This window comes from Alligator sinensis, unplaced genomic scaffold, assembly GCF_000455745.1.
Source record: "Alligator sinensis unplaced genomic scaffold, ASM45574v1 scaffold366_1, whole genome shotgun sequence".
Lineage (NCBI taxonomy): Eukaryota > Metazoa > Chordata > Crocodylia > Alligatoridae > Alligator > Alligator sinensis.
In genome coordinates, this window is record NW_005841851.1 from 3,610,263 (window position 1) to 3,625,784 (window position 15,522).

Below are 15,522 nucleotides of genomic sequence, written 5' to 3' on the forward strand. Positions count from 1 at the left end.
TCTGGGGCACCTGGGGGAAGTGGGGGCTGCGGTTTGGGATTGAGGGGTCATGCTGAAGAAAAGTTTGGGGAGCACTGTGCGAGAGGAAAAGGTACTAACCAAACTTAAGTATAAACATTTCAATTACAAATGGTTTTCAATTGCTGCCTAGAACCTGCCTTCAGATTTGTAGGCATCATCTTTGATATAACTGAAACCCAGGCAGGGATAAGTCTGGAATTCTATCTTTTGGTCTTATGTTCAGTGGCTGAACAAATTGTTAGGCTGGCTTTAAATGAACTTTTTTTTTTTTTAAACCACATTTAAATTCACTAAGCCCTATATTTTCATTAACTATGACAGAAGCATTCTGAAATGTACCTAGTACAGAGATATCTTGTCTGCAGCGGAAAAGCTACTTGACAGCATTTACACACGTTCTTCAGTGAGGAATAACTTCCTGGGGTGGTGGGGGTGCGTGTGTGCGCTGTTAAGTGCAACTGTGATCGCTGAAGTATGGACTGTTTCAGGACTTGGGTCATGTCCAGTTTTTTTCTTTGCATCCCTGAGAGCTAGAGATCAGGTGCAGTTCGAGACAATTTTTTGCAAATTTCTAGTTGGTCTAATAAAAGATATCACCTCTATCACAAGTCCTGAGATATCAGGTAGAACATTCCTGATAAGCCTTTGGAGGTGGAAGGCTGCAGGGTAGGATTTTCACTGGAGGACTCTGCACTCTGAAACTTAATTCCTTCATTCAGCCAGCAAAACAGAAGCATCTCATCCTTCTACATATATCATTTCTCTTTTCTCAGGCTTCTGCATGCGAGGGGAAGGAACCTAACATTCTAGAGTGAGACCTGTGCTAAACATTGGCTAGATGGCAAGAATCTTTGCAGTATAATTAATCTAGTTAACAGAAGTGCTCTTACTGTAGTGTGGACTTGAAATCCAGTAGGATTTATCTTCCTGTATGGTGGTCATCTTGAGAGCTTGTAATGGAAAACTTATTTTCAGCAGTGGATTCTTCCCCTCCCCCTTCCACGTCTTTGTTATTACAGATAATAGATGATGACCACTCCCGACCTGTTCCAGTCTCTATCATGCAGGGTGTAGAAAGAGGGCTGTCTTATCACATTTGGAGGAGAAGGTATGGTAATTCAGTTCAGGGGATTTGGATAACTGAACCATTAGTGGCTCGTGGGAAGTTTTCAGAAGGTGAACATTCTACACACATTCCTCTTCATTCACAATATAAGGGGGGGAATTGGTAACTCTAGTGCCTATTGCAAAAAGGGAGGGGCTGCTGAGAGAAGTGATCTTTATATGTCTGTTTTTGGCAGCAGAAGATACCATGCACTCAAATAAATCTTGAATTAACAGTGTTGGGATAGTCTGAATTTGAAGCTCTTCTAGTACTGTAGATAAAACAGCTTTTTGAAATATGTATATAAGAATCTCTAGTATAATGTAAAAAACATTATTCAACTGAGGCTACTTTGAATACTACCTTTTTAAATGGGGTACGGAGGGCTGTTGGAATGAGAGGCTATTAGCGATTGAGTGATGTACAAATGATCCTATTTTTCAGCACTTTTCACTATGTTGCACTTAAGTTCATTGTATGTACTCACATTCTTCTAGCACTTGAATCTGAGAAGCGTACTTTTCATTTTATGTTGTGAAAATGGAATTATATTAGAAAGATATTCCACAACAGTTTAACTTTTGTCATTGACTTGCATATAGCTCTTTCCACTTAAATCACAAGAGTCCCTGCAGTAGGTTTAAGAATGGGAAGGAAGCAAGTATCCAAAATACAGATTCAAGTCTTAACTCTTGCTACTACTGAAAAGCGAGCAGAGAGAAGCTGGAGGATAAAGCGTTTGCAGTGGTAGAGGACATGAAGTAGACGTTTTGTCCAAAGTAAAATACAGACAAACGGTATGAAGTATTGTAGCACTTGTTAGAAGCAAGTGTTGTTAACCTAGTTAAAGTTATACAAAGTGGAGTCCGGAAGTATAATGAGTTTATTTTGCAACAGACAAATAAGTGCCACCTTGTACAGGCAGTGAACAATTAAATTTTATAGTACAAGATCACAATAAAGTCTTGTTCTTGGATCAAGTCAACTGTTTTCACTGTATTAAAGATGCATGAGCTGAGGCTCTTGCCAGGTCATAACTACCTTACCATTTATCGATAATGCTGCAGATAAATTAGTTTCTGAGGAGGAAATTTCTCTCTGCATAATGGACACTCTGCCTGCAGAATGGAAAGAAATTAGATAACAAGCGGTGAACAGCTTTTGAAAACAATGAGTAAAGCTGCTAGAGGAAACACTAATCAGACCAAAGAAAAGATGTCAGAGTAATTTGAGTCCATCCCCATAGAAGAAAAAGCATAGAAGAAACTTCACTAAGCACTAGTAAATTATTTTGAAAGTAAACTAATGAAAACATAGCAGCTCTGAAATGGGTTGGGGGCCAGGCCACAATTCCCTCCTAACTATTGAGGCTGGGCTGGGTTGGGGCCTGGCCCATCTCCCCCCCATCCCACTTCCGTCCACTGGGCTAGGATGGGGTCTGGCCACATCCTCTTTTTTTCCCATGGGCTGGGTCAGGCTCCTTTCCCCTGCAGGACTGTTGGGGCCAGCCTGTCCCTGTCCACGCAGCCAGATGGTGCCTACCCAGGCACTGGATTCAGAATACCAGCTGGATCTGACCAACACATGGACTGGGCACTGCCAATCCTGCCTGCCAAATAAAAAGATTGGGCACCACTGTTCTAGGCAATTGCCTTCTATATTCTCTATACCTCAACTGCCAGGTAACCTTAATGTCACAATGTATGGTCTTCTAGAAGCTGAGCTGCTAGAGCTACATTTAGCTATTTACTAAATATAATTTGCCAAGAAGAGTTTGAATGTTAATATATAGATGCATCTACATGAAACTGTCCTAATGAGATGGGTGGTACCATGTGATCCTGCAAATCTTAAGCATTCTAATAACTGGAAAAGTTTTATTCTCCACGGTAGTTCCCCTTTCTTCTTGTTGGTGATCCCATGAGTGTTACTAGTGGCTGAAAAAAAATCACTCTTATGGTGGCAGGTTAGATTACTGGCCCTGTAGATGACTTGTGTTATTTCTACAGCAAAGTACAATGGAGTTTCTGTGGGAAGCTTACCAAAAAAACTCATGTAAGGCTACAATTACAACAGAAATATAGCTTGCCCCTCTACTGCAAGCTCCCAAATCACTATCTTCAGAACTGGAATCACATCTGCTTCTACTGTCAGCCAGAGAATTTTAAAAAATTGATACAGACTTCCTGTTAATACCCCCCAACCCAGCAGCTGAAGTCTGTTGTAGCATTAACTCTTTAGTTAACATATAGTTATGGTCTGGCTTGCAGCATGTTCTCTAGGTCCACAAAACCACTTTTAAACTATGTTAGCCTCCAAGAAAGGTACAGTGCTTCAATAAAGGTACAGGTAAAATACTGGTGTCCTTTTCTGTTCTCATTATTGCAACACAGAAACATTTTACACAGTTGTTTGCCACTTAAGTCAGTCAATCCCCATTTTGCCAGGCACAGGTCTAGCCACTGTGGACTGGGGCCTTTTGAGTCTTCTCAATAGCAGGGAAAGGCTACTATTTCTGAACATTAATCCATAGTCATGAACTCAAATCCAAATTCTCCCTCACTTACTTTGGTGTTACACCATTCTGTGATGCATTCCCAACAGAACAGGTGGCCACAGGGAGTGGCAGTTGCATGCCTACGTTCTTCCAAGCATAATGTACAGCGGGAACGGCGTCCTAGAGGTTTTTCTTCTGTGAGATTTCTGATTGAATATATAGTTTACATGCTTAGGCTGCTGTAAATTGTAGGCACCCTTATTGATACAACATATGCAAACAGACCCACAGAAGATCAGGTGTTAACTTTACATATTCCTGTCATTGAGGGTATTTGAGATGCAGCAATACTGAGCTCTGCAGAATAAAGTATGAGGTTTGATTAAGAGACACCCTCAGATGCTTAAAATAATCTGAACTATACTTCATTTTTTTTGTTAAAATAGCTCTTAAACCCCAACTGGAACTGTTGCTAGAGGTGCACCGATGCATCAGTCTGATATCAGATTGGGACCGATATGAAGAAAGTTTACTGTATCGGAAATCAGCCTGATGTGGTCAATAAATGCCTGTGCATGCGCACAGTGCAACACAGGTGGTGAGGAGCATAGCCTGGCAGCTTTAAAAGCCGAATGCAGCTGGTAAGTCTTGTGGTGGAAGGGGAGGGATGTGGCAGGGGCAGACCAAGGTCCCTGTGGTGAGGGGCTGGGGCAGGGGCAGGGCATGGCATGGGACAGCTGCGGCTTGTCCAAGGGGCTTGGGGAGGGGTGTGTGGCTCCTGTTGCTGCGTGCACCCTGGGAGGCCATGGGGGGGTGGGCAGCATGTGTCCTTGGATCTGCAAGGGGGTGCTGGCAGGGACTGCGCTCCAGGCAGGTGGTGGAGGTGCTGGGAGAGGGCTACATTGATTTTTGGGGTGGCTGCAGCCCCCCCCGCATAGCCCTCTTGCAGCACCACCTCCAGGAAGACCCGGTGCAGCCCCAGCCCAGTTTACCCCAGCCTGCAGTGCATGCTCTTCCCGTGCACCGGGAAGAGCCCAGCCTGCCCTCTGTCCTGGGGTGTACACAGTGGCGGAAGCTGCCCACCCTCTCCCTGCACCCCCTGGATAAACCACAGCTCCATCCTGCATCCCACCCCAGCCACACTCCCTCCCTCACCACCAGGGCCTTGATCTGCTGCCTCCTCAAGTCCCTTCCCTCCCCCTCCCACCACAACAGACTTACCAGCTACAAGATCTGCCAGGTTGGGTATTGGAAATCTGATTGGTATCAGCTGATACACCTCCTTAAAAATCAGCTATCAGTATCAGCCCCCAAAATCTCTATTGGTGCATCCCTACTAGTTACTCATTCATTATAGCTGTGAAAGTTCCCCACATTATTCCTGCCTCTACCCCATCTAAGAAAGTAAGGAATCTCATACTTTTGATATGAGAGGTTACGGTGCAGCTTCCACTCTTGCCTTGCCCTCTGCCTTTGCTGAAAACTGTATATCTGAATGCCAACTGTTAGTACAAGGTGTAGCAGAGAAACTATCCCAAGAAGCTTGTAACTTGATCGAACACTCTGATCATCTCCAGGCAATCCTGCAACACGAAGCTGCATCATTCAGGGAGGAAAAGAAAAACTGAATTATGATTCTCTTTTTATAAAGTGTCACACATTCATTCATGAGCTTTACGATCATTCCATCACTCTCTCATTTTTGACCTCCATTTTCCTAAGACAACACAATTTTGCAAGGAACTAAATAACTAGCCTGAAAAAGATAAAAATGAAGCAACTATGTACATGTTCTCATTTGCCTATACCAGAGGTTTTCAACCTTTTTTAAGAAGTGTACTCCTTCTGGTGGGTACCCCTCCTGGACTGTACCCAGCAGCTAATTGACAGGTGGGGGAGGGGAGGTGCTGATGGCCAGTTGGATGTGAAGCAGGGGTACTGGGGCAGTGTCAGACGGCAGCACGCTTCCCAAGTACCCCCACTTCTCTGTCTCTCTGCTGCATACCCCCTGGGGCCTTTCCAAGTACCCCCAAGGGTACACGTACCCCAGTTGACAGCCCCTGGGCTATACCACTGGTGGCCAACCTTTTTGGCAGAAGTGCCACAAATTAGCCTTAAACCCTTCACTCCAATTTCCTGCCCAATCTGACACTCTATGCCTGCCCCCTTCCCAATCTGTGCGCCACACAGGGAGGCTACCTGTGGCCCCTGGGCTGCAGGTTGGCCATCCCTGCCCCATAGGGTCACACCAACTACCAGCACTTCTGCATTTGGTAGCAGGGATACGTGAGCCCCTAAGAAAGTTGAGAGCAAAAGACAGACTCTTGCTTTCCAAAATTACAGTCTGAACTGGTCTAGGTTTGCTAACCATTACCTGTCAAAACAAGAGAGAGAATCCTCACCCATATACTACTGAGACCTTCTTCCCTAGCTGTTTGACTCCAGGTGAAGCCAAATACACTATGTGAAGAAATGGTTTTCAAGAAACAACTTCTGCTACTTACATATGTTATTCCTGTGATCCTTTTAGATAAGTGATAGAAAATGCCATTTATATAAAATATTGCCAGGTGCAGTCTTCGAAACAGGGGGATGCACTGTTTGAGGATATACACAGTTTGTAAGAGGACGTTCTTCTGGTTTTCTGTGAGTCTCGTGATCCGTTTCTGCAGCCAACTTCGTACCGAGGTTCTGCCCCTTGCACCAAGCCCCAGGCTGCTCTGACCAGTTCTCCATCCGTCGGCTTCCGCCTGCAGCTCGTGTTCCAGATGCACTAATCCTTTATCCAACAAATAAGGCACAACGGCATGAAGAGAAATCAAGACGGCACGGTGAAGAAGAGAAGGGACTCTCTTTTTGGATGAATCGACTTGGACAATATTAACATACTCTTCACCAAGCGTTTGATAACCTGGAAGATGATGCAGACAATACAAAATAAGAAGGCAATACTACATCATTCCCTGGGCTGCTGGGCAACGTTGACATGGCTCGTTAAAAGGCAGGTTATGTTTCGGAGTCTGAGGGCAAAACTGCGAAGCCAAATCCTGCAAGCGCTGAATAGCCAGCGCGTTACCGCAACCTTTACTTTTTTCACTGAGGCTGCTATTTTCAGGCAGCGACTTTGCAAGGGCTGAGGGAGCAGGGCCCTAAGGGCCAGGTCTTGCAGGTGAGCTGCAAAGCGCCAGGCCTTGAACCAGCGATTCCCGACCCGGGGACGCCCCGGATCCTTCCAAAGAGCCGCGACCCGCAGCGGACCCCCCCCACCAGCTCTGCAAGGGCCTTTGCCCGGGGCCAGCTCCGCGGGCGCTCACCGGCCAGGGTGGTGAGGCTGAAATACGCCACGTCCGACAGCAGCTCCAGCTCCTTCCTCCATCCCAGCCACGTCCGGGCACCTGCGGAGGCGGCCGTTAGAAGCGGGGAGGGGGGACAGCCGAGTCACCCCAGCCTCCCCCCGCCCCCGCGGCGGCCCTCACCTGCCAGCGCGTGCAGCGCCGCCCCGGCCCCGCTGCGCAGCCCGCTTCGGTACAGCTCATCCTTCTGCCCGCAGCGCACCAGCTGCGCCGGCCCGGCCGGGATGAGCGGCATCCGCGCGCTGCACGGGAGGATGGCGCAGGCGTTGTACGTCACAGCAGCGCTCGCCTGCGCCTCCCCGCCGCGCTTCCCAGAGTCCTTTGCGGCCGCTCCCCTGAGGCCTCTTGTGTGTGACTCTCCCCTTTGCCGCGCCCGTGAAGCCGCCCTCCTCCGCCCCAGGGCGTCAAGTCCCAGCCGGGGTCGCCTCCCGCTCAGAAACGAAACACCGCGTACCTGGGGCCAAGGCGGCACCCGAGGGCCCTATGCCTGAGGGCAGGAGAACTCGGGGGCACCCGAGCTGCAGGCCTCCGGGCTTGGGCCTGCGCGTAGGGCGCCCGCCAAAGGGCTTGGAAACGTCTGAAGCCCCAGGTGCGGGTGGAGGATGTTTGCCGGTAGTTGGGCCATTTACGGAGTCATGGATTTGGAATTAGTTTTGGCTAATTTGGTTTCAGATATAAATTAAATTAAAAAAAAAATCTGGGTCCACAAAGGCAGTTTTCCATAAGCTTCCCAGGGATAACTGCTGGTGTGGTTTAGTACCTGCCGAGGTGTTGGGGCTTAACGCCCACTTTATGGACATGGGAGGCTGCTCCCTAGCTTGCTCCTGTGGCCATATGGCTGCGGGCAGGCGAAACTTGGGGGCATCCCAACCCCAGGCCTCCGGGCTTGGGCCTGCATGTAGGACGCCAGCCAAAAGACTGGAAATATCTGGAGCCCCTGGTGGGGGTGGAGGATGTTTGCCGGTTGGGCCACTTATGGTTCTGGACTGACTCATGGATTTGGATGTGATTTGGCTTGGAGCATGAAAAAATTATTTAAAAAAAAAATGTGATCTCAAATGCTAAAGAGCAAACGTGCAGGGAAAACCCACAGGGTGATTCCCAGAGACTGCCTTACTTGAGCTGTCAGGCCGCAGGTGTTGTATGTGGCCCAGGAAAGCTCATTTTAGGACTCTCTGTCATCTGTTGTTCCTCAGCTCCAAACCACAGGGCTGCTCCACTCCACCTTCCTCCATTAAACATGTCAACAGCTGAGGCGAGCAAACCTGGGTCCTGACTGTGGAAATAGTGGGGTACTTTGGAGGTTGGTCTTGTGTTTTTCCCAGAGAAAGTCATTCCTGTAAATCCTAATAATCCAGTCTGTGCAGAACAGCATATTTCTGAGCAGTGCAGTTTGTCTTCACTAAACACCCAGCTGTCATAGTGCAGCATCTGAATCATTTCTCTTTGTGGATGACTCGCTGATGAAAGGCAGCGCTTAGGAAGAGACAGAAAAGATGAATGCATCATATCAGTGTTATCTTAAAATCACCAGTGATCCTGATAAATTACTCTTTAAATTGTGCCTAATCCCTGGTTTACTTACTGCTGGGGACTTGAATATGTGTCTTACTAGACAGTCCAGTAAATCATGGAATGTATGATTTATTGGACTCCACAAGGAAAATGTAAAAGAAAGAACCAGCCAAGCTGTTGCTACTAATGTTGAGGCTGCTGGGGTTTTGGACAGCATGATGTTTCTTCCTCGAACTCCTTACAATCAATGCCTTTTTGAAAGAAAACAGGATAGCAGTACTTATTCTTTCAAAATGCCATAACCTATCATTCTGCATCTTAAAATATGGCATAGCCCTGTTATTTGCCAAGCTGTGTTTACATATTTCTGAACAGATTTTAAAATGTGTTGAAACGAAATGCATGATTTTTGAGATTCTGGATTTGTTTCAGTAATTCTAATAATTTTTGTTTAAAGGCTAGAACAAAGGAGAAGATGCTTTTCCATTTTTTAAACATCTAAATGAAAATTATTGTTTTTAAATAAGTAAATATTTGACCTGCAGATTGTGGAAACCCAAGCATTACAGTACAAAAGTGGAACTGATTATAAACCCTGTGAACTGACCAGACGTTTTACTGATTTCCTTTTATCCATGCTGAAAGAAATGTAAACAGTAGGCAAAAACATAAATAAGTAAACTTGATTGTTACAGTTTTCAAACTTCCTGTGATCTGATGTTAATAGCAGTATGCAAAGAATTCAGAACAGTAAAGTTCATGTTATAATAGAAGTTGGAGTTTTAGCAAAGATATTCAATGAAAGAAAATAATTTAATCACAGTTAGCATCTTATATTTAGATAGAGTGTCACTGAAGGATATCACAATATTCGCAAATTTAAGCCCCTTTCAACAAATATGTTAAGAATTCCACATTGCTCAACTGAGTAGTACCCCTGAACTCAACAGGCGTCTTGGTGGATGAAATCAAGTGCTTGTGTCTGCTGGACTGAGGCCTTCACAAATGGAAATTCAGACGATGCATACAGTACTGTAAGGCAGTGCTTCTCAAAGTATCTGATGTGGCAGACCGGCAATTTTTTTTCAAATGGGCCAGGGACCGGTGCCCGGTTCAGCCGGTGGCAGCAACTGCATGTAACAGCGCTACACAAATGTGCAATCAGCTGTTTCTTTCTCTTTCCCCACCTCACACGACATGACGTCACCTGGAGTGTTGGAATGTACGAACTGTGGTGCTATGACATATCAGTGTTATGCTTCTGAAAATATCTTTCTTTCTTTCCTGGCAACTTGCTGCGGACCAGCAAATATATTTCTCTCTTTCCTGGCAACTCGCTGCGGACCGGCAGCCGGTGGCTTGCAGACCAGCACCGGTCCGTGGACCACCGCTTTGAGAAGCACTGCTCTAAGGCACACCACGGAAAGGCACCCTCTTTTGGAGCGGGAGGTACAGCTGCTGAACAATGGACAGCCATGTTCCGAAGCAGTCCTGGGTAGTTAGATAACCTATCTCACTGAAAATATATGGGGAGTTTAGGAAGCAGAATGTAATTACCCAGTTTGGAATTCTTCCAGAACACTTTAGCTAACTGCTCAACCCACAAGAAAAGCGCCAAGGTCCTTCCAGGTTAATGTTTAAAAAAGTACAACTGGGAACCTTTTGTGTTGGCTGGGGGGTTTGTTTTTTTTTGTTTAATGGTTGTCTTGGCTATGGATTTTACAATGGGCAAGTGGTTGGTGATACCATTCTGTTTGCTTTCAATTCTTTCAGATTGTTAAATATTGAAAGATGGATAAAATACTTTAAATAGAATGCTCTTCCAGACAGCACCTAGTGCTCTGGAATCACAACCATAGCAGGGCTTCTCCCACAGTGCAAACTAATACTCTGTCCTCATGGAGGCAATTGAAGTAGTTGCCAGAGATTTTCTGCAGGAGATATGTGGTCTGTGATTCATGGGAGGTTATGTATTCAGCAAACAACCTCTTTGAACGTAAGGTTGATAGTGAGAAAAAAGGCTTAGAAAAAAGGCTTCTCCAGAAGGACAGCAGGTGGGGCAGTTGCCTCAGAAAACGTCCCAGGATCATGCAGTCAGTGCAGCATCATCTCTTCACTTACTCAGCTGATATGCCTAGGGAGGGAGAAAACCATCCTGTACTTAGTATTTCAATTTTTTAATTCATTCTTAGAATATCATTATAGCATTGCCCATCCAAAACATCCAAAAACACGAGTCTGGTCCAACAAATAATATGATTGGTTTAAAAATCATAAGATTTGTTTTAAAAAATCAATGGAAGGGTGGGGGAATGATTTGTCTTTATATTTTTATTTTGGTTTTTGAGCCTTTGGGCTAGATTTGCTTTACCTTTTCTTGTGTTTCTTAGCAACCATGAGGGCTAGAAGTTTTTTCAGGGACTGTTGGGATTACCATGGTATACACTGAGTCCAACAGTTGAGGCTTTAAGAACAGTGCCAGATGTTGCCAGGCTCATGATAAAATCATAAGAGCTTACAGTGCTGTCACCATAAGAGTAATGCCTGATATTTAAGATAGGTGTCAAGTAATGCACCAGATCCTTCCCTCGTTTAAATGTTGGGATGAATTTGGGTAATCAGTTTAATTGTCAAGGTACCTGTGAAAGAGAAGTGTTATATGTTGTGTTACAATACTTTTCTTAAAAGATACCTTGTTAAAGAAATGTGTAGTGTTTTTTGTAAAAATGGGCAAGTATCATTCTCTCTGTTTCGCAGGTAGGAAAACCAAAGCAGAGGTTGATTCTGGAGCTTTGAAGATGTCATTTAATATGAAAGCTGGAGTTACGGCACACTTTTTTCCCAGTTCTTGATCAGACTATTCAGAGATCATATATAAAACTGAGAAGAACTGCAGGCTTATGAAGGTGAGAATTGTATCTGCTCAGATTTCTGCATTTCTTGGGGAATTAATGGTGAATGTTGATAGCTTGTCAATTAACATATTTCTGCTTGTCCAGCTTTTGTATCATTGGAGCAGCTCTGGGGTTAAACTCTTGAATGTTTATTTAACTAATTGTGAAAATGTGTGGCAAATGTACCTTATCTGACAAAGGGTGTTTGTACCCAAAAGCTTGCAAAGAAGAATTTTTCCCACTATTTTAGTTGGTCTAATAAAAGATATCAATTTACCCAAAGAAGTTTGTCTGTCTGTCTCCTTAGATCAACACAGCTACAACTCATACACCCCTTATATATTTTACCACTCAGACCTGCTAGATCTCAAATCCTGTAGTTTTAAATGCGTGCTTAATTTTAAATACACAAGCAATTTGTAGCGTGTATTGGGATCCTAGCATGTTTAGGGTAAGATCAAGTTGTATGGAGATCAGACTAATGGTTTTATTTCCCTGTCACAAACCTCTGTGTACAAGAAAGGATAATGGGAATAATCTGTATTTGCATCATAGGGGCCTTATTTAACTTCCTAATAAACTGACATTAGCACAGCACTCTGAAGAAATCAAGTGCTATGCAAGAGCCGAGTGCTGTTATTTCACAAACAGAGGACCCAAGTGTGTCTGATCTCCCTAGGGGGCAGCATTGACTTGCTGTGTTGACAACAAATTTCACCAATGCAGTCTTTTTCTGAGCTGCCCCCCAAAATGAGTTACTACAATAAATAACCCATGACTTGAAATACTTGCAATTTTGGAATGTTCATTAAATCTGGAAATACAACCAGGTGTAGCATTACCAGTTCACGTATGGTTTGCCCTGGTATGTTTTACTCCCATTTCCGCATCTATTCCTCCTTTGAGGTTCACATCCTTATTTTCTGACCAAGGAAAGTTAATTTGCAGTTTCTAACATAAAACATGGAATTAATATGGTAAATTTCACAGGTTTCTGCCTAGAAATCGTGTTCTTAAGCCAAAAACTAGGAACAGAAGTCTTTATAATGTGGGGTAATGTTATAGACCCCTTTGTACAGTTACTTGCCTGAATAGGTTCATTTGAATGGCTCCTCACCACTTGAAGGATAGGGTTTCTAACCTCACTATTAGCTCATAACTCAAATAAAAAAATCACTAACAAATTGAACAATGAGGGAAAAACATAAAGTGCCCAAATTTCAGAATTTATTGAACATTAAGAAAAATGCAGCAGTAACTGTTTACAGGGCAAGGCTACTAGTTAACATGAGATGTGATGAGGTAATCAAATCTTTGACATTCTCCCCCCAAACACTCCAGACATTAGGTTTATCATAAAACAGATCCATGTGGGCTGTTTTTCAGTCTTGCTTGGTGGCATATATTCTTTTTTTCACATTGTTTCTTGCTGTTCTTCCTGGCCAGTCTAGTACAAATGACCTATACTTCTTTTGTGAGCGTGCTAGGAAAGGAAGGGAAAGACAGGTTCTCTGCCTCTCTGGGAGCCAGCGACAGGCTGCAGGGCTCAGCCTATACTCAGGCTTCATTTTCAACTCTCATTGCTCTTCTTCTCTGGGAAAACTGTAGGAGTGGGAAAGGGATAATGGAAATAATGAGTTTGTTCACCAAGCTAATTGCATTTTTGGTGATTTAATCTTTCATGATGTTCCTTGAGAATCCTGGTGTTCACTACAGCAGATCTTAAGCGGTGTCAGGCAGCCTTGTCTCGAAGGTTGCATGTTTGCCTAAATAACTTCTTGTCATTTTGACAGCTCATTTGTATTCTCTCTGGATTATGTTAAAATTCCTGTCCCTAGTACATGTTATTAATGTATACTTATTTAAAAAAATCCTGTGCAGCTGCACTCCTCTTGTAAAGCGGGGCTTTCTGACAGAAGGGCCTGTAAGTGTCACCCTGCATACTGATTTGTGGCTATCAATTCAGAGTTGAAAGTTGCTAGTAGCAGACTCAAGTTCTGTGCTTTGAACAGCAGAGACAGTGAGTTTTGAATGGTTGGGAATGAATGGCACTTCAAAGCCCTTGTGTGGGGGGAACATTCACTAGCAAATAGTATGGGATGTGATGTCTGGTCAGTTTATCAGTTGGGCTTTAATTTTTTATTCCTCTTTGTAGAATAATTGTTGTAAAAAAGCCAAGACACTCTAAAAAAAGGACTACTAAATAATTCTCTCACTCTCCATATCATTGTGAGTGAATGGTATAGGTTAGCTTTGTTTCCACAACTGGGCTGTGTTTGAATCTGGTGTTAACATATCAACCCATAACTGCAAATGTTGTTGTCCTTCATTCTTCTGTTCAACATTTTGCATGCTTTAGCAACCAGCATTGGTCCAAATTGTCCTTGGGAGGGACCTTACGTATCCCTTTGACTTTGTTGAGTTTGCATATGTGCAGCTGAGACCAGTTTGGCCCAAGCCATATTGCAACATTGATAGGTTTTGATGGTGTTGTACACAATTGGAACATGTCATTTTCCCAATTCTCCTCTGTGTGTGACATGCCCAAAAGCCCCAGAGGGGAAAAGGAATGCAGAGCACTAATTCTTCACTCTGGAACCTACAGAGAAGGTGTTCTTGGATATGATTCAGGGACGGTGCCTGCATTGATTGGATTTTCATACTCTCTGAACTATCCGGCAGGCCCGGATGAGCTCCATCCGAGGGTGCTGAAGGCACTGGCCGACATCATTGCAGAGCCACTGGCGGGAATATTTGAAAGCTCGTGGCGCACGGGCCAAGTCCCAGGGGACTGGAAAAGGGCCAACGTGGTCCCCATTTTCAAGAAGGGGAGGAAGGAGGACCCGGGCAACTATAGGCCAGTCAGTCTCACCTCCATCCTTGGCAAAGTCTTTGAAAAAATTATCAAGGCTCACATTTGTGAGAGCCCAGCAGGACAAATTATGATGAGGGGAAACCAGCACAGGTTCATGGCAGGCAGATCGTGCCTGACCAATCTAGTTTCTTTTTATGACCAGGTTACGAAACGCCTGGACACAGGAGGAGGGGTGGATGTCGTATACTTAGACTTCAGGAAGGCCTTCGATACGGTATCCCACCCCATACTGGTGAACAAGTTAAGAGGCTGTGACTTGGATGACTACACAGTCCGGTGGGTGGCGAATTGGCTGGAGGGTCGCACCCAGAGAGTCGTGGTGGATGGGTCGGTTTCGACCTGGAAGGGTGTGGGAAGCGGGGTCCCGCAGGGTTCGGTCCTTGGACCGATACTCTTTAATGTCTTCATCAGTGACTTGGACGAGGGGGTGAAATGTACTCTGTCCAAGTTTGCAGATGACACAAAGCTATGGGGAGAAGTGGACACGCCGGAGGGCAGGGAACAGCTGCAAGCAGACCTGGACAGGTTGGACAAGTGGGCAGAAAACAACAGAATGCAATTCAACAAGGAGAAATGCAAAGTGCTGCACCTAGGGAGGAAAAATGTCCAGCACACCTACAGCCTAGGGAATGACCTGCTGGGTGGCACGGAAGTGGAAAGGGATCTTGGAGTCCTAGTGGACTCCAAGATGAACATGAGTCGGCAGTGTGACGAAGCCATCAAAAAAGCCAATGGCACTTTATCGTGCATCAGCAGATGCATGACGAATAGGTCCAAGGAGGTGATACTTCCCCTCTATCGGGCGCTGGTCAGACCGCAGTTGGAGTACTGCGTGCAATTCTGGGCGCCGCACTTCAAGAGGGATGCGGATAACCTGGAGAGGGTTCAGAGAAGGGCCACTCGTATGGATAAGGGCCTACAGACCAAGCCCTACGAGGAGAGACTAGAGAAACTGGATCTATTCAGCCTCCGCAAGAGAAGGTTGAGAGGCGACCTTGTGGCTGCCTATAAGTTCATCACGGGGGCACAGAAGGGAATTGGTGAGGATTTATTCACCAAGGCGCCCCCGGGGGTTACAAGAAATAATGGCCACAAGCTAGCAGAGAGCAGATTTAGATTGGACATTAGGAAGAACTTCTTCACAGTTAGAGTGGCCAGGGTCTGGAACGGGCTCCCAAGGGAGGTGGTGCTCTCCCCTACCCTGGGGGTCTTCAAGAGGAGGTTAGATGAGTATCTAACTGGGGTCATCTAGACCCAGAACT

General features: G+C 45.1%; 1 protein-coding gene across 3 annotated transcripts; it reads right to left on the bottom strand.

The window, feature by feature from the left end:
• Positions 1–6: 6 nt before the first annotated feature.
• On the bottom strand, positions 7–7,231 carry PEX10 (peroxisomal biogenesis factor 10). Of its 3 annotated transcripts, XM_006016201.3 has the most exons (6): positions 7,100–7,231; positions 6,938–7,018; positions 6,128–6,534; positions 5,044–5,219; positions 3,694–3,829; positions 7–2,244 (listed from the first exon to the last, which is right to left on the bottom strand). In XM_006016201.3, the coding sequence occupies exons 1-6, from the start codon at positions 7,209–7,211 to the stop codon at positions 2,176–2,178; spliced, it is 981 nt and encodes a 326-aa protein (XP_006016263.1). In that variant the 5' UTR covers positions 7,212–7,231; the 3' UTR covers positions 7–2,175. The 3 variants fall into 3 exon arrangements, with proteins under 3 accessions (XP_006016263.1, XP_025067580.1, XP_025067584.1); XM_025211795.1 differs by lacking the exon at positions 6,938–7,018; XM_025211799.1 differs by lacking the exons at positions 7–2,244; positions 3,694–3,829 and adding an exon at positions 3,844–3,980.
• Positions 7,232–15,522: the final 8,291 nt, after the last annotated feature.

Excerpts from the sequence above, each read along its gene's own strand:
- PEX10 (XM_006016201.3), bottom strand. The coding sequence starts at position 7,211 with ATGCCGCTCATCCCGGCCGGGCCGGCGCAGCTGGTGCGCTGCGGGCAG. Across the intron at positions 6,535-6,937 it reads CAGCCTCACCACCCTGGCCG|GTTATCAAACGCTTGGTGAA; the intron begins GTGAGCGCCCGC and ends ATCATCTTCCAG. Across the intron at positions 3,830-5,043 it reads CGTAACCTCTCATATCAAAA|AAATCTCACAGAAGAAAAAC; the intron begins GTATGAGATTCC and ends ATATTCAATCAG.